The 23515-nt window shown below is 35.3% G+C and overlaps 2 protein-coding genes across 4 annotated transcripts; both read right to left on the bottom strand.

The window, feature by feature from the left end:
- Window positions 1–235: 235 nt before the first annotated feature.
- On the bottom strand, window positions 236–9573 carry LOC110813853 (Protein kinase superfamily protein). Its single transcript, XM_088208299.1, has 17 exons — window positions 8966–9573; window positions 7864–7974; window positions 7503–7787; window positions 7250–7378; window positions 7009–7143; window positions 6840–6923; window positions 6639–6725; window positions 5953–6081; window positions 5645–5863; window positions 5497–5568; window positions 5286–5393; window positions 5083–5190; window positions 4597–4968; window positions 4222–4518; window positions 2675–3064; window positions 2314–2557; window positions 236–1372 (listed from the first exon to the last, which is right to left on the bottom strand). Exons 1-17 carry the CDS (start codon window positions 9039–9041, stop codon window positions 682–684), a joined length of 3537 nt encoding a protein of 1178 aa, XP_088064425.1. The 5' UTR covers window positions 9042–9573; the 3' UTR covers window positions 236–681.
- Window positions 9574–10192: 619 nt separating this feature from the next.
- Window positions 10193–23108, bottom strand: LOC110813835 (CwfJ-like family protein / zinc finger (CCCH-type) family protein). 3 transcript variants are annotated; one of them, XM_088208300.1, is made up of 11 exons: window positions 22939–23107; window positions 22546–22819; window positions 22136–22262; window positions 21910–22032; window positions 21391–21508; window positions 20389–20834; window positions 19907–20192; window positions 17348–17441; window positions 16802–16947; window positions 11611–11768; window positions 10193–11090 (listed from the first exon to the last, which is right to left on the bottom strand). In XM_088208300.1, the coding sequence occupies exons 1-10, from the start codon at window positions 23059–23061 to the stop codon at window positions 11640–11642; spliced, it is 1866 nt and encodes a 621-aa protein (XP_088064426.1). In that variant the 5' UTR covers window positions 23062–23107; the 3' UTR covers window positions 10193–11090; window positions 11611–11639. The 3 variants fall into 3 exon arrangements, with proteins under 3 accessions (XP_088064426.1, XP_088064428.1, XP_088064427.1); XM_088208302.1 differs by having other exon boundaries at window positions 22136–22223; XM_088208301.1 differs by lacking the exon at window positions 10193–11090 and adding an exon at window positions 11178–11494 and having other exon boundaries at window positions 22939–23108.
- Window positions 23109–23515: the final 407 nt, after the last annotated feature.

The following is a 23515-nucleotide window of genomic DNA, read 5'->3' as shown; positions in this document are numbered from 1 at the left end:
AAACTTAAAAATTTATACGCTAACTTATTCTAAACTATTAAAGAAAATAGTTGAATATCAAATGTTTGTCTTGATAAAAAGGATGCAGACACAAGTTATGGATCGAAATGTAGTCATTAGATAAAACAAAATATAGTATACATTTTAAGGAAACTAACCCCTAATGTTATAATTTGAAAGATAAAAACTCCGGAAGAAATTCTCTAAGCCCAGATTCTATAACTCATATTTGCAATTTTTCCCTTTCAACAAAGAACTTTCTTATTTTGGACAACCTACCATTGTATCCATGGAGAACCCAAGGCTGCTTGTGATAATGAATTTTAGATTTAGGCTATATTCACAACAAATCCAAAATTTATCTAAAAATTTATTCGTAAATCCACACTTACTTCAATTAGAAAATAAATAAAAGTACAAAAATGACACCATAAGGAATTTTATAGGAAACTAGAATAATGCATTCCAAATTCCACTAAATCAGATTAAATTTGGAAAGTATTGTCCTAATTTCATAAAGAATTCCGTTAGGAGTGTTTTTATCATCTATTGATGGAATTATGCATTTCTTTCAATTAAAATAAGTGTGAATTTGCAAAGTAATTCTATAGGATTTGTGGATTTGCCTTGAACATAGCCTTTAAAAATGAAAGAAATGAATATATGCAAGCATAGATACCGTCAACGTGATCCGGATCTTGGCTTCAACATAACTCCATGGTCACTCACACTTCCTCCAGAAAATCTCCTAATTGTTTGCCAAAACTGTTGGCTTCTTCCTGTTCTCAAGGGACCTGAACTAGAGTGTCTCCTAAAAGATCCAGAGACCTGCCTCTCAAATCCTGCAGATGCATTGAATAAATCTGATGCGGACAGTCCTATCTCAATATCAGGTTCGGAATCATTGTTTGCAACTGCATAATGGTCTTGCGAAGGATCCGGCAACTGTCCCGAGCCAACACTTACTCTAGCACACATATCTATGGACAAGTCGTCATGGCTAGACCTTCTTGAATCCATTTCTTTTGCCTCATCACACTCGTTGCATACAAGTTTTAAGGCCTGAACAACCTCGCCCATAAAAGGACGGTTTGATACCTCTGGTTGAACGCACATCGAAGCAATTGCTGCTACTTTCGCCACACTATCAAAAGGCACATTTGCTCCAAGAGATGGATCCACAATTGATTCAAGTCCTTCTTTACTAGTGAGGAGCGGTCGGGCCCATGCAACTAGATTCTCTTGACCTGGTGGCTGTGACATATCCACTGGTTTTCTTCCAGTAAGGAGCTCAAGAAGGACAACACCATAGCTGTATACATCACTCTTCACCAGAAGATGCCCTGTCATTGCATACTCCGGAGCCACGTACCTATAAGTTATTTGTCAGGAAATTAGATGTCAATTTCTTTGTCCGCTTTACCAAATAACTAAATATGATCAAAAGATTGCTATGTATCAGCCTAGGATTGTTTTACACACAATACTGATCAGAAAAAAATATTTTCGTGATATGACCTCCTGTTGTTTCCTTGGTTTTTTTTTAACTTATCTGAAAGATAAATAACATATTAGTTACTATAGCAGTAGAATGAATATTTTGGACTCTTCTCATGACTTCTAACCTCTAGACTGAAGACTGAAAATCTACATCAAAATACTTGGAAAAACCATGACCGATAAGAGCCCTGATGTTTATTGTCCTTGCCAACCTACCTGCTTCTATATATAAGTCATTTGAAATTAAACAGCATTACATACTTCTGGTACCAATACTTGAAACAAGGACCACGTGTTGAGTTATGGCTCAACCAGCAGAAGCACATTGGAGAATTAAAAGCATAGATATTCGATAAGACAGGTGACACAAGTATTCATGCAAAAGGTGAACAAGGGTAGTCTAGTCATTGGGATAGATTAGCTAAAGCTGCAATTACAAAATTAGACCGGGATGTGTTACAAAAATGCCATGTTAACAACGTTTTCTCCTAGAGTGGATGCATCAGTAACAGATTTCTATATTTCATGCCTGCATGTATCTTCAAATAACAAATCATATACAAACGATTCGAGTAAGTTGAAAGTCCATGATACATAAAACTCAATAATTGGCTTCCAGAGTACTCAATTCTTTCATATAATAGGAAGCAAGCAATTCCTCATAATGCCACAAGCATGTTTTTCTTTTGATTGAAAACATATATAAATCATTGATATAACGAATTGAATTATCAACTCTAGCTAATATGGGTATACACATAAACTTCCTTCCATTATGGTCAGTTGACAAAATAGAAGGAAACAAATCCATACCCGAAAGTTCCCATGACACGTGTCGATATGTGTCTGCTCTCCTCATCCATGGCAGTTCGAGCCAAACCAAAATCAGACACTTTGGGTGTGAAATCTTGTTCCAACAAGATGTTGCTTGATTTAAAGTCCCGGTGTATAACACGAGGGCTGGAGTCTTCGTGCAGATAGGCTAGACCACGAGCAGCCCCAAGTGCTATTTTTATCCTGGCATCCCAATCAAGTGGAGTAGATTCCTTGTTAATTCCTGGAGAAGAACAATCCAAATACATTGTTAACTATTATTTGGAAAATTAAACACTTAAAATCACTAAAACATGTTCATAATCCCAAAACAAATCACCAAACAGACTAGTATAATCACCATGTAAATGAGATTCAACACTGCCATTTGGAATGAGTTCATAAACCAAGCAGCGAAAACGCTCCTCTGTACATATTCCAATCAACTTCACCAAATTTCTGTGATGAAGGCGGCTAAGCATTTCAACTTCAGCCAAGAATTCTCGGCCACCTTGTTGATCATCTCTCTTTAAAACTTTAACTGCTACTTTAGTTCCATCCTCAAGAAGACCGCTATAAACACGGCCAAAGCCACCTTCCCCAAGTATTCTTGTTGTATCAAAATTATCAGTGGCTCTCTCTATGTCAATTGCACTGAAGGTCTTAGCAGATCCTGTATAAGGTGCAATACTTGACCCAAATGATAATGAGGCCGAAGTGAGACCACTTCCTATTGCTGAACCACCTGAACCTGTCAAGTTTATTTCTAGCATTTTATATCCGAAAGAAGGAATTTCCAAATCAACCTTACCTTCTGCACTATCACTAATAACAGTAATGAACTTTTTTAAAATTTAAAACAGTGTGATGAAGATCTTTTTCTAAAAAAAAAAATCTTTCATGAATAATTAAACCTTCGATATTATAAGATCTTTTTCTAACAAAAAAATCTTTCATGAATATTAAGCCTTCAAAATCATAAGAATTGCTCAAAAGATTGATAAGTAATTCAAAGTGATTAGACATGTTGAGAGAGTATTTGAGTCACTGTAGTTTGTGGGAGCTTATAAACTGTTAAACTTATAAGTTCTTTATAGCGTATAAACTAATACAATTTTAAAAAATCAGCTCCTGAAATATTTGAACAACATAAACTTATAAGTTGTATTAGTTTATTTAACTGTTTGGTAAATAAATAACTTATAAGTTGTCAGTTTTAGCAAAATAACATAAAAAGATAATAAGATTTCTTTTAATAAATACAACCACCAAAATGTAGTTCTTGTCATAAATTCAATTATCTATACTTTCTAGACAAATTATACAAAGTAAAAATCAAACATTAATCTTCAAATCAATTTTTATTATTTATTTTATATTAATACTTAAACTGTTCAATTTGAGAAATATTATTATTTGACAAAATAAAATTACAAAATTATTAGTTAATGTAGTCTACAAAGAGAAGTGAAAGATCAAACAAAAACAGATAAGAAAACATTCTGATTTGTAAGAAATATATGTCAGAATTTTATAAATTGTTTCAGTAATTCAGTCTTTTGTTAATTTGTTTGGCCAATGACATATTTTTAGAGAATTTATAAGTTGAGAGCTGACAGCTTTTAAGAACGCTTGTGTAAGAGCTTAAGTTGTTTGACTCATAAGCTCTTGGTTGTTTACCAAATGCTTAAAACACCGTTAGAGAGCATATACACTCTTATTGAGTTACAAATAAGTTTTAAGTCAGACACCCTCGATCTTGCTAGGTACTAAGGAACAAATTGGCATGTGTTTAAAATTCTAGAATAGCATCCTGTTGAGAAGTTAATTCAGTAAAAGATTATATAGCAGCACCAATTTAACAAGCCAGATTGAATGGTTGTACCTGGCTTCATATATTAATATTACCTGATGGTTTTGCAAGGGAAAGTAGCATGGGCTGTTGAGTTGGTACCGGTTGACAAGGACGATCCCTGTTTTTCACTAGCAAAACCCAAGCAACAGCAGAGCACAAAAGCAAAGCTACTGAGCCAGACAGAACAACAACAGCAATCATGCCACTGCTAAGATCATTGTTACGCCGTTTCTTCTGGACATCAACACCTAGGGGCTTTATTGTCCTTCCATTATTGTCATGCCCAGAATATGGCCCGCCATCTAATATGGTAATGTTTGAAGGGGCAGAAGGTGGAGATGGAGGTAGGCCTACAAGTTCAGAAAGCCATGAAACATTCTCTTACTAAATTTCAAAAGTAATAACAAATTAAGAGAGCAATTTAATACCTGGATAATGCACATAAAGTACTTCATAATCACCGAAAAATGAATCTTTTATAGGTACTTGTTTATGCCAAAATCTCTGAAAAGTCAGAAAGCCTGTTGTATTATCAAATTTTTCTCCAAGAGGTACCAAGTCAATGAGGATAATAGTTTTATCCAGTTGCTCACTAGCAGCATTTGCTCCCATGATCCGAACTTGACTTTGTTTCATAAAAACTCCTGCAGCAATTTCTTCAGCGAGCTCAGAAACCAATGGGAAGAAGGTATACAGTGCCACACTCAGGCGCAGCCCAACCTGCATGGGCCAGACACAGCCACATGGTGACCCAGGAGGAGTATTTGTGTATGGCTCCGTGCAAATTGTTGTAGAACAATCTACAGATACAATTAACCTATTTGTTATATTCTAGTTAGGAAAATGAAACCACAAGGATGAGGAAAGCAAAAAAGTACCAGAAAGCTTAAACCTGAAATGAACATATGATGTACCTTCATTAGGAGGTGGAGGAGGCAATGTTCGAATTGGTGGCAAGGCCGGTGCCTTTGGTCTCCTTGATGGAGACCCAGAGGGAGAAACTGTAGGGGAAATTAGGGGCACTGCAGTGTGTACAGAGTAAACCATTCAATAAATACAAGGCGAAATATTGCCATAGTATTTGATAGAAAATGGAGTAAAATGAAGTTATCTTAACTATGGGTCTGGCCAGATGCAGCTGTTGGAGCTGGTGAAGAAGCAGATGAAGCATTGGTTACTGATGAAGGAACTGGCAAGTTCAGAGGAGAAAGGGAAACTGAAGAACCTGCACAATAAGAACAATGGTTTGAAGTCGCAATTAACATAAACTTATTGCTCAGACTTCAGACACTGAGAAAATGATAACTATGTATTTACTATCATGCTACCACGAATAAGGGGTGAAGGAGCATAGCGTTCTCTCCTGACCATAGGAAGATGTGATGGAGGAATGATTGGCCCTATAAAGAATGTCGAAAGGAAATATCAATCAGCAATCCTATAGGGTTAGGCATTTATCAGCTATGTGTATCAAACCTTGAAGTCCTGAAGGGGAAGGAGATATTAGATATGATGCTGGAGCAGGACTTGTGATTATGTTCCTTGCTAGCGGATGCTTATGAAATGAGCTGTAAGGAGACAATGCAGGAGAATGATCTCCTCCATTAGGAGGTGATTCAGGAGCTGAAAGAGATGGAACAGGAGCATCATTGGAATGACTCTTGATTTTGTGAGAAGGAGCTATGGCAGAAGAACCTGCAACAAAGTACACTGGAGTTTCATCGCCTTGATAATGATACTTATTATAAGTAGTTTCTCCAAGAAATTCAGATTATAATATGTACCTTGTTTTGGAGAATGTGTTACAGGTGGCAAAGGCATTGGTGTTTCATTTGATGGTACAGCAGCTGGTATTCTGTCTCTTTTCCGGTTGATGCCTGGGGGTGAATTTGTTATAGGAGAGAGAGGGCAACCTGCAAACTTATATGGAATCAATCAAAGATCACATTTGATGAGCAGAATCAATTTAGGATTATACTTTTCTATCAGAACTCATAATGTACCGGACAATAGATCTAAAGTGATCAGAAAAGTGTACAGACTGAAAGACAAAAGTTAAATAGTCCTATGGCAGTCTAAATCAATGACAAAGTATAAAGAAAGAAATGAGGGAGCAAAGAAGGAATGGACAAGGGAGGTTTCAAGACATTGGAGATGAATTCTTCTTTAGCAAAAGAGTCTGCTGACTCCAAAAAGCAAGATAGCTATAACTGGATGAGCAGTGAAAAATAAAAAGTAAAGTTGCATCATAATCAAATTATTTTCAATGCACAATTGATATCTTGTTTTAGGATTATACGGTACAAATTCAGATCTAATTTTGTTAAAAGCATAATCCTGCCAGTGAAGGCTTCTCTTTGCATGGAAGATAATGGTTCAGTGAGCTTATAATCAAACTCAATGAAAACGTATGAACCATTAACTTGTCCAAGCTTTCTAGCAAGAAATAACTATATCCCCTAAGTGGCACCTGCTAATGTAGATGGAGATTCCCAATGCACAATTGGGTGGATAGCAGGTGAAATTTGAGGAGATCTTGTAGGTGAGGTAGTGGGATCTGCATTATAAATACAAAGGAAGTTAAGTCTATTCCAAGTAGTCAAGAAGATAGGAATTTCACATACATATATCAAACTAGAAATTCAGAAACATAAAATGTACTTGGGCATACTCGGCAACAAAAATGGTGCTAATCTTGGCACGATTGGCTGGACCTCTGATGGGGCTTGTTCCAGTTCCCTTGGTGGAGATGCAACTGATACCATGTATCAGAAAATAGTAATAACAAAGTATGGGTCTAAAGATTGATAATTGAAAATCTAGAAACAGTTAGAAAATACCTGGAGCACTAAGAAAAGGCTTAGGAGAGGTATTATTTGACGAGTTACTTGGACTGGCATAGGGTGCTATACTTGGTATCTTTGGCTGGATGGCAGATGAATTCTTCAGTGAATTCATAGGTGCTTCAGATGGAACTGCAGCATGAGAACAAATATACCTAGATTAGAAAAAAAAAAAAAAATTTAAAGTTTACATGGCAGAGCATAAAGTGCACTTATATTGGATGCATTAACTGAGTACCAGGAGCAACTGCCTCCGTAGAGGGAGCCTTATTTGGTGCATTCCTTGGATCAGAATGAGCATGTGAAGCATTTGGTATACTTGGGTGGATGGCTGGTGTAGATAATGGCGAGTTCCATGAAGTTCTATCTGCAGTAAATTAGGATAAATGCAGCTCCATCAGAATCTAAATCAACTTTCTCGATTCAGTAAGAAAAAGATAAAACCCCAAATAATCAGGCATGGAGCACGAGGAACTGCATAGAAGACTCACTAACTGAAGCCTTTTCACGAGAAGCCGTTGGTGAGATAGATGGCGCATCTCCTTGAACACTAAAAGGTGGAGGAACTGTATGGACTGGTGAAGGTGCTACCTGAGTAGCTGGTGCTAAAGATGGTAAACGCCCTTCAGTGGTAATTATAGGAGGAGAAGCTAAGCTCAATTGTGGCGACTCTCCTGGAATACTTGGTGGAAAGAATGGTAAAAGCCCGTTCACCATCTCAGGCACAGGAGCAGAGTTAAGAGGTGGTGACGCAGGGGGTGCATGTAGACCTGACCCTGTAATGTCGGACCAGAGAATTCATCAGTCTTGAGTTCAACGAAACGATTTATAATGCCAGCTAATGGGATTTACCTTCAGATTCAGGTGCTGAGATAGGTACATTGCTGAGATGGACAGGACCAATTGTCCCTTCTGTAGGAGGAATAGCATGGAAATTTGCTGAAAATGGGGGTATGCCATACTCTGAAACCAAAGATTTTTGTTTTAATTTAATGAAATAATCAACATTTTACCATCATGAAGGAATTTTTTTAAGTAGGCTCCATATAATTGGTCATAATACAACCAATTTTTACATTTTTGATAGATAACAACAAGATGCTTACTTATCACTATGTTTGTTTCATTCCTGGTAATGGTTTGTTTTCACCACCACCACTGAATAAAAGACTTGATATATTATTAAAAAGATATAAGCTTTCAAGATCTGACTTTTGGAAAAGGGAAAAAAGGATCAAATGCATTTCAATCCTCAACTCTAAAAGAAAGTAATAAAGCTCGAAGACAGCGGAACCCAAGGAAGACAGAAATGTGTCAACCCCTCAGAAATGCTAATTCAAAAGGGAAGGGAAGAAAAAATCCGACTTGACAGAATGTGTCTTGACTGTGTAAATTCTGCATCTCAACCAGAATTCACAAGGCAACCAAAAAATACCACATGCGGATACATGATGAAACATGTTTCCTCATATGAAGCCTAAATCCAAAATTATTCCACAGACAAAGCCGGAGCTATGACAAATTTGGAAAACTATTAATATTTCTGATTTAAGCTGGATAATAAGAAACCTGATTAGTACAAAATTAGCAACTGAAACATTAAGATTGAAGTTTAATCCACAAGCATCAAGATCAAGTTTAAGTGTTTATTTAAGGCAGTTCCCAAAGCCTCAATAGATCGGAGAAGATGCGATTGTGGAGAAACCTGATCTCAACTCTATCCATACATCTCCTCATACATGCATACATGTAGCAGTTAGAAAATTTGACAACCAAACGGAGCATTCGTCTTCAGCTTCTTCACGTGACATCCCAGAAAAGGGCGTACACTAAAGAAAAAGACGCTAAACAACCCAGAATGGCAAACGTTTGATTAAACGTAAAACCCATTAATCTTTTAGCTAGAAAAGTTGGGTCCAGTCCAATTTAAGTAAATAATTTATTGGAACCATACCTGAAAATCCTGCAACAGATATAGTGAAGGTAATGATGCAGAGTTTCAGGAGTTGGAGAATGAATGCCACCGCCATAAAACACCAAATCTGAAAGTCTTACTAAACCAACCTCTCCGGAACGGTAATGAAGAGCTTAAGTTAAAATAATTAAGGAATGAATAAATTAGTAAACTAAAGTGAGAGAGAGGCAGGTAACTTGAAGCAAGAACAAAGAGGTTAGATTAACATAGACCCACAAACAAACAGTACAAAAGAAGCAATGAATAGGCGAGAAATTGGTTTGGGGAAAAGAACCCAGGCAATCGCTTTCGAAAATTTGCAGAGGTTTTAGGATTCCTAGAGTCCATTAAAGACGTTTCTTCAAATAACTTACAAGTTCAAGAGAAAAAAACAGAAAAAAAGAGAGAGAGAGAGAGAGTAGCAAATCAGCCCAGAGATTCTTTGTTAATAATAATTTTCAAATGGGTTAAATGGGAATTGAAGCGAAAGCAAAAAATTTTCTTTTACTGGGGGGTTGATTAGTTTAATGGGTTTGCTTGACTTTGGTCTCAGATTTTCAGTTGATCCTGTTGGGCAGTAACAGATAGTGATGAGAGTGAAAGGTGGTGTTGGGATGTGGCAAATCACCATTTTCCTTTTCTTTTATTCTTTCTACACTGGATACTTCAAACTACGTCGTTTTCATTCTTAATTTATTAAGTTTCTGTTTAATTTTTCTTCATTAAAACAAAAAACAATACAGATTTATTTTTAATTAAGTTTTGTGTTTACTAATCCAATTAAAAAACCCAATAAAACCGTAACGTTGAACTTACGTTACAAGTTCTAACTATCAATTTTGATCTTTTTCCACGTTTGGTCACTGTGTAAATGTAGTTTCTGCATTTATGTTGTATATAAATACACCTATCCTTTATACATTTCGTCTGAAAGACTACAAACAAAACCAGCAAAACAAGAAGAAATGAACAAAATATAAAACAAAAGGATTCGATATCAAAATATATATATAAATATACATAAACAAAAGGATGCCGAAACTTGGACGTTGCAAGTTGACAAATTATCATAATTTAATTACTTATTTACTTATAGTACCTTGAGAAATACTAAATGGCTAAAAAATAGAAAGCCCTTTACATTACAAAAAATATATATATTTTTTGCATCACATGCTCTTTATTTTAATCAAAATAAATAAATAGAAAAATAAATGTTGATGGAGATTGAACACGCAAACACAAGAAACATTTTTTATTCAAAAGAATCTTCTCCCTTGTTCTTTCTACACCCCTATACTTCTACTTTAGCTTCACATGACAAATTTACTGGTGGATTTCAAGAATACCATCAACCAATGAAAAATAGAAAATTACAGTACAAAATCCAAAGGGTCTCGCCAGAGGATATGATTTCCTAAAATTTGCAAAGAAAAAAGAAAACCCGGGTTTAATTAACTAAGGGTCCTGACAATTAGAGGCAAAAACAGGTCTATCAACCATCTGATCTCACCAAAGGATCATAATCTGGAAACCAAGTACAGACAAGCCAACTCCTAGTTAGGGTCTATGGTGGACCTGTCGGAATTAAAGGGTAGGTTGGCATAATATGTTTTGTCTCCATATATGTGTTTATTATCAGCAATTTGGATCTATATATTTGAAATACCAACAAGAAAATTTTGTCTACCAAATATATAGAGCCTAAGATGGGCCACGAACGCTGGCCCATATAGTTTTCTTGTAACCCCCTCCTTTAAACTTCCGTTTCTTTCTAACTTTTTACTCAGAAAGCTTCTTCAATAATCCCCATCTAACTATTTAGGTGCAGATAAACGTCATAACCCATAAAAGGTTTCATGTACTGTTACAAACCATGTGCAATTAGAAGAACAATTATTTTGTTGGTGATGGCTTTGTGTAAGGCTGAAAAGAGCTCGACAAAAGTGCTTGGGATGAATATTCCCCACGGTAGCCTTGCACATCTCCAACAAAACCTAACTCTAAAGGAACCGTGAGGGCTCATAGATTTTTATTTCTGGACCCAAAGCTCACCCTTTAGGCCCCATTGAATTTGCTGGGATATTGGCAATGCAGAGGCTTCGTATTTGCTTAACCGGGACCACTGAAAATCAACACAAATGCTGATAATATTTTAGTTTTAAATCATTCCGACAAACAAATCAAGTACCAAGCTATTATACAGTACTAATAAAATAACAAAATCATTTTCCATCTTCTAACGATAGATAAGGAATAATAAATACTCTCTGCTGCAAAGTGTGAACAATTATGACTCAGCTCTACAAAAACAACCAACTGAATGATACATTCTGCATGTTAGGCAAGGCAATTGCCGGTCCTAATTCTTTAGACAAATACAATCAGTGAAACATACTGGTTAAAGAAAGGTTCCTCAAGTAAGAAGGTAAACTTGGAATAGGACCCTATGAGCAGTGCACATGCTCCTGATTTTTAACTGATTATGTACGAGAATATGCAACTTTTACCAGGGCTCTTGGCGTCCACCTAAGCAGTGATATAAGTTAAAACTGTGAATACCGGTTGTTTTAAGGTTAGGATCCTTGCTGATCAATTAGGTCATAACAATGATGTACATGGTGTAACAAACAGATAATCATAACCTGTTTATCAAAGCTTCTGCTCCCAACATTCATTTATTGGGATCAAAGACTTCAAACCGCTTCTTAAAATCTTCAGCCATCTTCGTTTCATCCTCTTTGCCAACTGTACAATTCCTCCAATCAGCTCTGTCTGCTATGTTCAGCAAACCAGCCAGAACCTGCAAAAGAGTTCATCCATAACTGCTAATCAAGACCTCAAAAGGCAATGAGAACTTGTTCAGTTCAATTCCCATTATATTTCTGGGTAATTTGTACTTCAGATTAATCTTGACACCTAAAAGTAGAAAAACAAATTTTATTTTTAAGCTCAATTTATTATTTCTAAAAGAGACTAGCAGGAAAAAGTCTACACTGTACTGATTTGAATAATTTTTACACAAAAAAAAAATAATGTAAAGCGACATTATATAGCCGAGTAAGAGAAATATACAGTTTCTAATTAATGAGATTCTGCTATTCTAATTTAATCATTTTAAATATAAAAGATTTATAAGATACTACAGAATATTTCTACATCCTAAAATTACAATCAATTATTTTAAATGTGAAATAAATAATTAATTATGAAATTACAGCAGATCATCTTAAATATAGAATAAATAATTAATTGACTTTTCTTCACTCCCTCCCAAGCTTGGTTGTAGACGTTGTGGAGTCCAATCTTGTCAACTAATCTTCCAAAATCGTATCTCCAGAGACTCTTAGTGAAAATATCAGCTGTTTGACTCAAAATTAGAACATAAATGATAGACATCATTCCATCTTCTATCTTCTCTTTAATGAAATATTGGTCTATTCCAACGTGTTTGGTTCTATCATAATAAATTAGGTTGTAAATGATACTGATAGCAGCTTTATTACACATCATATCTTTAGTGGTTCACTTGCTTGTTGTTTTAATTCTCCCAGTAAAATTTCTCAGCCCATATCATCTCACAAGCACCATAAGCCAAGGATCTCAACTCAGCTTCTGCACTGCTTGTTGCAACTACAGTTTGTTTTTTACTTCTTCAAGTGGCTAAGTTTTCCCAGACAAATGAACAACACCCTAAAGTTGATTTCCTATCTGTGATCAATCCTACCCAATCTGCATCGATAAATGTTTCAATACCCCAATTTGAGATTTTCTTGAAGAATAAAATTTCCCTGGAGATTTTTTTAAATATCTTAAAACTCGTATAACTACAACCATGTGTTCCTCTGTGGGTGTATACGTAAACTGCTTGCTATAACTTACAACAAAACTAATGTTAGGTCTAGTATGTGAAAGGTAGATTAGTTTGTCAACTAATCTTTGAAACCTTCATTTGTCAACTAGTTTGCTTGTTTTTAAACTGCCCAATTTCATATTAGGATCGATAGGAGTGTCTGCAGGTTTGCAACCCAAGATACCAGTTTCTTTTAATAAATCAAAGACATACTTTCTTTGAGACACTGAAATTCCCTCTCAACTTCGAACTATCTCCATACCAAGAAAGTATTGAAGTTTACCCAAATCTTTCATTTTAAATTCTAAAGTAAGACATTTTTTGACTCAATTAATTTCTTCAATATCATCTCTTGTTATAATAATATCGTCAACGTAAACTATTAAGATAGTCACTTTACCCTCTTAAATTAATTTCTTCAATATCATCTCTTGTTATAATAATATCGTCAACGTAAACTATTAAGATAGTCACTTTACCCTCTTTGTGCTTGAAGAATAGTATGTGATCTACCTGCATATAACCTTATCCTTTTATTGCTTTCATGAATCTGTCAAACCAAGCACGTGGAAACTGCTTAAAGCCATACAAACTTTTCCGCAATTTGACTACCTTACCATGACTGCATTATTAAATTCCGGTAATAGATCCATAAAGACATCCTCCTCAAGTTCTTCGTTTAAAAAGACATTCTTTACATCTAGTTGTTGTAAGGGTCAATCTAAGTTAGCAGCAAGAGATAAAAGTACACGTACCGTATTGATTTTTGCAACATGAGCAAATGAGACATCTAATTTGTCTTTGAGAACATAAACCCAAAATACTCGGGTATGATTATCAATAAATGTGAACCACATTTGAGAGAAAAGTGTAGGAACACGCGAATAACCCTAAATATCACTATGTATGAGGGCAAAAAGTGTAGATAGATGATAATTTTGAGTGGGTAAGAATGTGCGAGTGTGTTCTGCTAGTTGACATATATCATATTGAAACATTAGACTTTTATTTGAAAATAAATGTTTGATATAGGTAAAACTTGGATAACCTAATCGAAAATGTAATAACATTATTTGTTTTTCAACAGAAATGATAGATAGATACATAGAAGAGCCAACATTGTTCATTAGTGAAGAAGAAACTGAAAGATAATAAAGGCTGTCAGAGACCCTAACACTACCAATTCTCCTCCCCGTCTTCAAATCTTGAAAAACACAAGCATTTTTTGAAAAATTAACACTACATAGCAGGTCGGTAGTTAGCTTACAAACAGAAACTAAATTATAGATTAATTTTGGAATATGAAGAACATCTTGTAAAAATAATTTTGGAATATGAGCCAACATTGTTCATTAGTGAAGAAGAAACTGAAAGATAATAAAGGCTGTCAGAGACCCTAACACTACCAATTCTCCTCCCCGTCTTCAAATCTTGAAAAACACAAGCATTTTTTGAAAAATTAACACTACATAGCAGGTCGGTAGTTAGCTTACAAACAGAAACTAAATTATAGATTAATTTTGGAATATGAAGAACATCCTGTAAAAATATTGTAGGTGATAGGCAAATTGTTCCTTTGCCAGCCACTGTAAAAAAAGTTCCCTTTGCCAATTGAACCTTTTGTTGTCCTGAACTAGGTGAATAAGACAAAAAAAAATGGGAATTACCGGTCATGTGATCGGTAACTCTGGAATCAACAATCCGTTGCTCACCTAAATTTAGCATACTTGCAACAGAGGGTTCCAAAATACCTTGCCTTGCCATGAGAAAAGTACTTGTAACAGAACTACTTGTGACTGAGTTAGAAGAATTGGAAAGAAGGCTACACAAGTGTTCAACTTGTGCTTTTGTGAAATTAACAATTCTAGATTTGTTAGGTGAAATTAACAATTCCTGATTTGTTAGTTGGTGGTGCGACCCCTTTCTTTTTTAATCGATTTGGTACAAAATTCGCAAACTTTCTATGAATCAATCAACAAGTCTTCCTTGTGTGATATGCCTTGTTGTAGTAATTACGCCAGTCATGTTTTTTTACAGAATTTTGTGATCAATTAGAAGGAGAACAGCTCACAGCAAGAGCAGAGGTATCCACTTGGACAGCCATGGTGTCACCAAGCATAACTCAATGACGATGATCTTCATAACGAACCTTTGCAAAGATTTTCTCTATGGATGGTAAAGGTTGCACATCTAGGAGATAGCTGCGTATATCATCTAACTCTTTATTTAAACCAGTCAAAAAATTATATATATGATCTTTTTGGATTAGTTTATTGAAAAGGTAAGCATCGATAGGATCTTTCCAGGGGCTGAATGAAACATGCCAACCTCTTGCCACAATTTTCGCAAGCTGCTATAATAGAGTTACATCCATATCACACTGACGAAGGTTGCGTGAGCGAGTTCGTAATTCAAAACATTGTGATGAATTTTTCAAATTAGAATAGACTCAGTAATGGCATCCCAGATCTCTTTTACCGTGTAATGAAAAAGATAGGTTTCAACTATCTCATCCTCCACAAAATGAATTAACCACACCATGACTAAGGAATTGTTAGTGTCCCATAATACATACAAGGGATCATCAACATCCGGACAAGGAGAGGAACCGTCTATGAAGGCTATTTTGCCTTTTTCCCTAATCACCAAAGCTGCCAAATGAGACCATTCTAAGAAATTCTTCTCATTTAATTTTTGAGTGGTGATCTGTAAGTTATAAGAAATATTTTCTATAATAACAATAGGAACAATTGTGGAAACAGATTGAGAAGCTCTAGATTGAGCCTCCGAATCATTCCTCTTATCCCTGACATGGTTATCTCAACTTACTAGTTCCTTTTTTTTTTCCTTACTATGATACCATAAAAGAGACTAGCAGAAAAAAAAACCTTATATCTATATTATACTGATTTGAATAATCTTCGCACTTGAAAAGAGAATAATGTACAACGACATTATATAGCCGAGTAAGAGAAATATACAGACCTAATTAATGGGATTCTGCTATCCTAATTTAATCATTCTAAATATAGAAAATTTACAAGATATTATAGAATATTCCTATATCCTAAAATTACAACCAATCATCCTAAATGTAAAATAAATAATTAATTCCGAAATTACAACAAATTATTTTAAATATAGAATAAATAATTAATTGACTTTCTTTCAATTTCAAATAAAAAATGTTAAAACTCAATTCGTACCACATTGATTCCTTGAGGGTGACATTCTAATTTCTCATGAAAATGACTGAAATCCAATCCAAAAGAATTCAAAGGTGGAGACAGCTTAAATATAAAAATCATGTTGTGACTAATCAAGACTAATACGAAAAGAAAATTAAATGGGAATTAGATAGAAATGGAAGAAGAATTTAACTAAATAGAAGGATAGTGTTGTTAAACCTCTGATTTACGAAATTCTCAAAATAGAAAAGATTATCAATGTAAGAGATCGTTTGTTAATAATTACATGAAAGGAATATTTAAGAAATCAAATTTAAATTTACCACAAGCAGAAACTAAAATATAAATTGAAAAACAAAACAAACCATTTGCCATTCCTCTGTACTTGCAAGGAATCAATACCAACCAACAGAAAACTTGCAGATATTTTTTGCAGTTCGCAGTTTAGGCAATTTAGATTTCCCATTATATAACAATATGGTTGGTTTGGTATTTTTTATTCTTCTAATCAAATCCTAGTTTTAATTCTCATGTTCTAAATATGAATAATTAAAAACGACCCACAAGCACACTTTGAATTTTTTAACAATGGAAATTCAATCCTCATGTTTTAAGTTGGGAATTGAATTTCCTCCATCATACAACTTAAAGCAGAGCAGTGGTAACTCATAACAGAAGAGATTTGTTCTCATTATGCATAAAGACTGATATTAAAGCTAGAATTAGGAATTCATTAGGAATAAATGAGAAATGAATCATATGCAGCATAGCAGAAGAAAGAATTTTAAAGATCACCTCACGTCCAAATTGGGATGGGAATTTCTTGTTCTCTTCAAGCATATGGAACAATATTGTACCATCAGGAAGTTCCACATAAAAGAAGCTAAAATTCTTATCGAACTCTGTCCTCAAGAATTTTCTCCCATCGGAACCACTACCAACTGTAGGAGAAACATTAGAATGAAGATATAGCAACAGAAACAATAGACTTAACAGTAGAATTGTGACAGAGGATACTAGGTTGAGATTAAAATTTATTAAGTCCAATTGATGGGCTACTGGTTCTAGCAAAAGATTAAAATTTACACTTAAATGCCAGATTTCAAGAAAAGAATCTGGAATCTCATGCAGGAATTGGAAAAACCATATTTAACTTACCGTTCTATATATTATATAGAATTCTATCTATTTGAATATGTATTAATTCACTTTAATGCATCATTGAAGTGAATCAATTCACAATTTCTAAAATTCTTTACATATTCTTTATCTTTTCCGAACAAAAGATAAGAAAGTCAAAAAGGAATACCTTTACATGAGAATTAGAATAATAAAGCGTACCTTTCCCGGCCACAAACTTAAAACCCAACTTTTCAGAAGCCAAAGTAAATAATTTTTCAAGACCACAGGCCTTGGTAGATGGAATAGGAACAACCTAAAGAAAGGAGAACTTAATGTAAATACAAGAAAAAATAGGATAAGCTATATATTACTTTAATTTTCAGACAAACATACTGAAACATGTTTATATATGTAACTATGCATTTATGAAGAAAAAAAAAAAACATTAGAAGAAAAAGGATAAGCTATATATAAAGAGGGCATAAAAAAGATGTCACTCATGTGCAAGTTCTTTACAAAGCAATCTAAATATCAATTTGGTACCTCAAATGCTCGTCAGAAATGAGAGGATGACTCTTAAAGAAAAAAAAAAAAAAACCTAGTGTGCCTAGGGCTGGAACCAAGAATTCCTAACTCAATTAAATTGAAAAGCTTCGCTCCCAAAAGTCCTTCTATTTCCTTCCAAATGAACTACATGGTAGCTAGGGGGATAAAGGAGATGAGTTTTTCTTATACTGGTTGCTTCCAAGATGCCAATGCACATCCAAATCTCTTTAGCCACAGAGCTTGACATACCTCAACCTCAATTTGGAATGAGGCATTGGCCAATCCTTTTGTTAGAAGATCTACTAGTTCGCTTCTTGAAGATACATGTGGAGTACATACCAGCCCGCTATCTAAATTCTTTATGAAGTGCCTATCCACCTCCACATGTTTGATTTTATCGTGTTTTACAAGATTATGAGCAACGTCAGTAGCCAACTTGCTACCGCAGTACAACCTCATTGGTCTTTGCCGCTTGATCCTTGAGTTTTATGGGATGATCTTGCGCTATAACAATTGGAATTTGATCTTGCTAAGACAATCTATTTCTTACTTCTCTAAGTTACCAGATTGCCACCAACAAAAGTGCAGTATCACGATGTTGATCTCCTGTCAACGATGGAACCTACATAATCAAAATCAAAATACACTTCTAATGTTAACTTTGTCCCATTCCGGAACAATATTCCTTTCACTGGTCTGGCTCTTAAATAGCAGAGAACTTTGCAAATTGGTTGTAAATGAACCTTCTACAGATTGCGCATGAACTTACCATGCTCATTGCATACCTATGGTAGAGTCTATGAAAGATAAATTAGTATGCCAACTAACCTCTAATACATTTCCTTACCGACAGCCTTATCTTCACTCACTTCTCCAAGCCTTTAATTCGTGTTAGCTGGCCTGCATCCCATTTTTCCCATTTCATATAGTAAATCAATAATGTATTTTAGTTGTGAGACAAATATTCCTCAACTGGACCAAGCCACCTCAATTTCTAGGAAATAGTTTAGCCTTCTAAGTTCCTTTATTTCAAATTCCTTCCCCATACACAACTTCAACCTTTCCGGTTCCTTAACATGATTTACAGTCTCAATAGTGTTGTCCACATAACCAAGTAGTTCAGTACTTTCCCTGCATAAAAATGTTCGATAAATAGGGTTTTATCACACTGATTTTTTCTGCCTTCACCTGTAATCATCCCCTTTGCAAACCTCTCAAACCATGCACATGGAGGCCAATGTCCACAAATGCAGTACAAACAAATTGCAGATGCTTTAAGAATCTAGTGCATTTTAACATAATGAGGCCAATGTCCATGACGCTTTCGAGGTTATGGGGGAAACAGCTCGTGGGTTGTGGAGGTTTCTAGAAACTCAGTGATTGAGAGGTCAATGAGTATAAATCTCTTCTGGTGTTTATTTCCAATTGTATCCCTAATCAGGATAAGGATCATCCATCTGGATGCTCAACTCAAAAGGGAATTTTTATTGTGAAGATCTCCTATACACATTTGACCAAGAAGAATGAAACTAATATGGAGCTACCTACAAGACTGATCTAGAAGGTTAAGGCATCCTCAGGTGGCTTTTTAGGTTGGGAGGCATCTAGAGAATGTATCCTTACACGGGATAAGTTGATCAGGGAAAGAAGGATATTGGTTAATGATTGTCACCTGTGCAAGAGTATCTAGAATTGTATAACCATTTCTTATCATGGAGTCCTTTTGTCTATTGTTTGTGGACTTCAGTTTGTGGTCTGTTGGGTATCGATTGGATGATAGTTGGTTTAATAAGGGACGAGATTAGGGCGTGTAAAAGGGGCCAATAGGGATAAGAGGTCAAGTCTATTCCCTTGACTACTTTTGTGCTATTTGGAAGGAAATAATAGGAGAGTTTTTGGAATAAGTCGAATTTTGACAAATTTTAAGATACCTACCTCCAGAACCTAGATTTTTTGATTAAGGGTCATTTTCTTTATTTTTGGAAGGATCTTACAGATCTTATAGATTTTTACTTAATATGTAAATTTTGCATACGAGTTGTACCTCCTTGGTGCTTGCAAATATGTATACATATACATTTTTTTTCATTTCAAAAAAAGAAAAAGGAATTTGGTAACAAAGAAACAACAGTCACACCCATTCTGCACAAACAACAACAAGACAGCATGGCCTTGGATTAGAAGCAGTTCAAGGTTTGATTGTAAGACATTTGCAACAGAAATTTATTTTACCTGGAGGTTAGCATGAGTACTACGTTTAGAAACCCACTCAAAGAAAACAGCTTCCTTCCCCTGCCTCTTATAATACATCTTCAGACTATTCTGGAATCTACACAGCTCAGTATCACATTCTGTTGGTACAGAAAATGTATTAGGCAAATGTTCAATAGGAATTATCAATCCATGATCTTGAACAAGTGGGCCTTTAGGCAGAGCACAATAAAAATTTTCTCCAATGCTAATTATTAGATGTGACTCCACGTTAGGACTTGATAAACAAAACCAGCATTCTTTTGACCTGAAAAGAACAAAAACTCATCATCAGCATTGAAGTCTATAAAAAACTATAGCGCCATAAAACTAAGGAGAATTTATAAAATAAATACCCGTACTAGATAATCATTTGCAGAAACATATAATGTCAAAATTAGCTCAGTATGAAACTCTCTTTCTACTAGAGAATATATAAAGGAGACCGTCCATAGAACACCAACCGGTTTACACTTTCAGATCTAGGTCTCCTGAGGGAATGGCTGTCGTCTTTATCCTGTAACTTGTGCTTAAAGTTGCAATATGGACCCTTTTCACAGTTTCCTTTTATAATAAAATCAAGACAAACACCTCTCAAATATTGTTCCCTTGCATCCACGTCATGTTGGAAATAGCATCTTTCGCCTCTGGGACAAGAACCAGATGATATAAATTTGAAACAAAGCTTATCAACATCTCCAGCTCCATGCTTTTGTCGTTTTTTTGAGACATCATATCTCCAATACTGTGAATCGGAAGCATCTTCAATACTTCTCTTTGTGGCTTCTTTAGGAACATTTGTTTGCCCAGCTAACATGTATGGAGATATGGTAGTGTTAGGTGGTTTTGCACTAAGATCAGCAGCAGACATGGTTGATGTCGGTGTTGGAGAAATTGCATGAATGAATTTCTGTGAAGCATATGAATGACACAAGAGTTATAAAATGTACAAGGCTGAAATAAATTACAGTATGTTGGGTTGGGGGGGGCAGCGTAAGAGGAGTGCACAAGCTGACAGTAGATTCTAGGAGCAAGCTTGCATTTAAGAAGCATCAATGAAGAAACTAATCCTACGAGAAGAACATAATCACAATTCACAAACCACTACTTAAAAAGTAGCGAGGATAAAAAACTGTAGCCTCCAAATCCATAGGGAACGAAGCAATAGCCAAGATGTGCATGGGCATTTTGCATGAAGTTTATGTTGTACTTGTATACTGACAATAAATCTGTTGTGAACTTTTATTTCTTAGGAGTCAGATCTACTGCTTCAGCCTAAACACAGCCATGTAAGTAGTTGACTTGTAACATCACAGCTTAAGCCTTCTTTCTGTCAAGCTATAAATACTGAATAAGTACATGTTGATTGCTAAAGTTCTCAACTAAAAATGATGAATATGGAAATATACATCAATAAGAACCTCCTAAGATAATAAAACAATGAAACATAAGTAAAACAACCAAACCTGTTTATCTTTATTTCCAACAGATGCAAGACCCAAGAATCGGGTCACATGCACAGCATCAACATTAGAGTAAGGTTCGCGGGCATAAAATACTCCCCTTGAACCTGCAATGTGATAACTACCATAGAGGATAAACTCTAATCAGAAAAGGAAAGATTGATCCATAAGTTATTTGCAAGCGAAAGTGTAACTAATTCCTATTAAACCAGAAGGTAAAAGGACATTGTTAATGCCATGACCTCTGAGAGGCTAAAACATGAGCTAATTACAAGTCCATGGCTGTATCACAAAAGCAAAGAGCTAAGTGGTAATAAAAATAATCAGAATCTTTTCTGAAAAACCTGAGATAACAAATGTTTTCCAACAGAAATTCTGCAAATACAGAAAGACAATATCATTTAAAGAGTGAAAAGAATTCAGCACACTCTAAGCATTAACAATCCGAGAAGAAGCAATAAGTCCAGTTAGCCTTTATTATAGTCATACATAGAGTCCTTTTTGTCCCCATCCAGCACATACCGTGGTTTAATCTCTGCTACCAACTCAGAAATCATGGAATCACTACCAGATGAATCAGATAGTGCTGGAGGAATATCAGATGAAGCAGCTCCGCCCGTGACCCCACTTGGCCATTCATTAGTTTTAACTTTTTAAGGAAACAACCAATAAGAGTAACAAAATGAATGGGGTACTACGAAGATGAATAAAGAATTTTGAAATTTGATACGTAAGCAAAGGATATGTTAAGAACAAGTCAACTATTCCAGGTTCCTCAGCCAATGCTCGCAATGCATCCACATCATTTTGACTATACATTCCAAACTGTCCACCATCTGACGATTGTCTACCAGATAAGTAAGCAACAGATAAACCTAAATATGAGCACAAACATCAGCTAAGATGGAAAATTGCCTAAAACCATGGACCACTAGTCAAGCCACCGCCTAACGAAGCTATCAACTAATTTAGGACTTAAGTTTTTGGCTGAGATGAAAGTGTCTACCAATTACGGACCTAAATGTAACAAAAAAAAAATCTAATTTAATCCGTAAACCTAATCCAAACATCACGTAAATTAAGGCAATGTTGGAGAGAAATTCTAGTAATTTCCATTCAACCAACAGAGAAACATATCATATTGTTTTAAAGTCACACCGTGGAATTCGAACTTGCCGCTGCCTCTCAACCAGAATAAGTTATCGCAAATCTTGATGCCGTCCATCTTGAAGCCTTGATTGGCAGAGTTCTTGGAAGCAACGGATAGGACTTTGGGAGCACCAAAGCCGTAGTCACCGGTGAAGTATGTAGGGAGAGGAACGGGAGAGAGGCCGTCAATATAGTCCATGAACTCATCGAGCAGCTCCGTTGAGTCCGGGAAGAACTGGCCAACACAGAAGAGAGCATCGAAAGGACCAGCTGATTTGTTAACCTGTAGTGAGTTAACTCGATTGGTGAGTGAACTCTGCAACAAATTAAGCCCCAGCACATAATGATTTGCATATGAAGAACGAGAGAGAGAGAGAGAGACAGAGAGAGAGAGAGAGAGACCGATTGAACTCGTTTGAATAGTGGGTTTAGGCGGCCTAGAACGTCACCAGAGAGTAGAATTCTAGGAGGAGCCATGTGAGAAATGGGAAGTGAAACAGAAAAAGCAAACCGCGGGTTCAACATTTGACTTGGAGCCAGCAGTACCCTCGAGTTTTCTTATTTGGCTCTTTTTCTTTCAAGGAATTTCTTTGGCTTAATTGCAAATGCATTACAATATATTTTAAATTTTTACGTAATTAGATTTTAGTTTCTAAGTTAATTTTAAAGTTAAAAATCCAACTTTTTTATTTTTATTTCCATCAATTTGATTAAAATTCAAGTCAACTAAAATTAAAAATTCACAACATTATTATCAAATAAATTAATTATAATAGCAAATTTTAGTTTAACTTTGTGATTTCACTTTCTTTAAATTAAGATCCTAATCCTTTATTTTTTGAAAATTTACTACCTTGTACTTCATATATTATTTAAATTCACTGACTCTGCTAACAATAAAAATAAAAAAGCTACCTGGCCCTCCCTAACTAGACACGTGAATAAATGAAAAAAGAAGAAATAAAAGAAATTAGGCACG

The sequence above is a fragment of the Carica papaya genome, chromosome 7 (genome assembly GCF_054855325.1).
Source record: "Carica papaya isolate Zhongbai chromosome 7, ASM5485532v1, whole genome shotgun sequence".
Taxonomy (NCBI): domain Eukaryota; kingdom Viridiplantae; phylum Streptophyta; class Magnoliopsida; order Brassicales; family Caricaceae; genus Carica; species Carica papaya.
Note: the sequence above shows the minus strand (reverse complement) of the source record. Positions and strands in the feature narration are given on the sequence as shown.

What these genes read in the sequence shown, in the direction of transcription:
- LOC110813853 (XM_088208299.1), bottom strand. Translation starts at nt 9,041, where the DNA reads ATGGCGGTGGCATTCATTCTCCAACTCCTGAAACTCTGCATCATTACC. An exon ending in CTCAGCACCTGAATCTGAAG is followed by an intron (nt 7,788 to 7,863) that starts GTAAATCCCATT and finishes CCGACATTACAG; the next exon opens with GGTCAGGTCTACATGCACCC. An exon ending in TTCCCTTGCAAAACCATCAG is followed by an intron (nt 3,065 to 4,221) that starts GTAATATTAATA and finishes TAAACTTGACAG; the next exon opens with GTTCAGGTGGTTCAGCAATA.
- LOC110813835 (XM_088208301.1), bottom strand. Translation starts at nt 23,061, where the DNA reads ATGTTGAACCCGCGGTTTGCTTTTTCTGTTTCACTTCCCATTTCTCAC. An exon ending in TATTCAAACGAGTTCAATCG is followed by an intron (nt 22,820 to 22,938) that starts GTCTCTCTCTCT and finishes AACTCACTACAG; the next exon opens with GTTAACAAATCAGCTGGTCC. An exon ending in CATCCCAATTTGGACGTGAG is followed by an intron (nt 11,769 to 16,801) that starts GTGATCTTTAAA and finishes ACTCTTTTGCAG; the next exon opens with GTTCTGGCTGGTTTGCTGAA.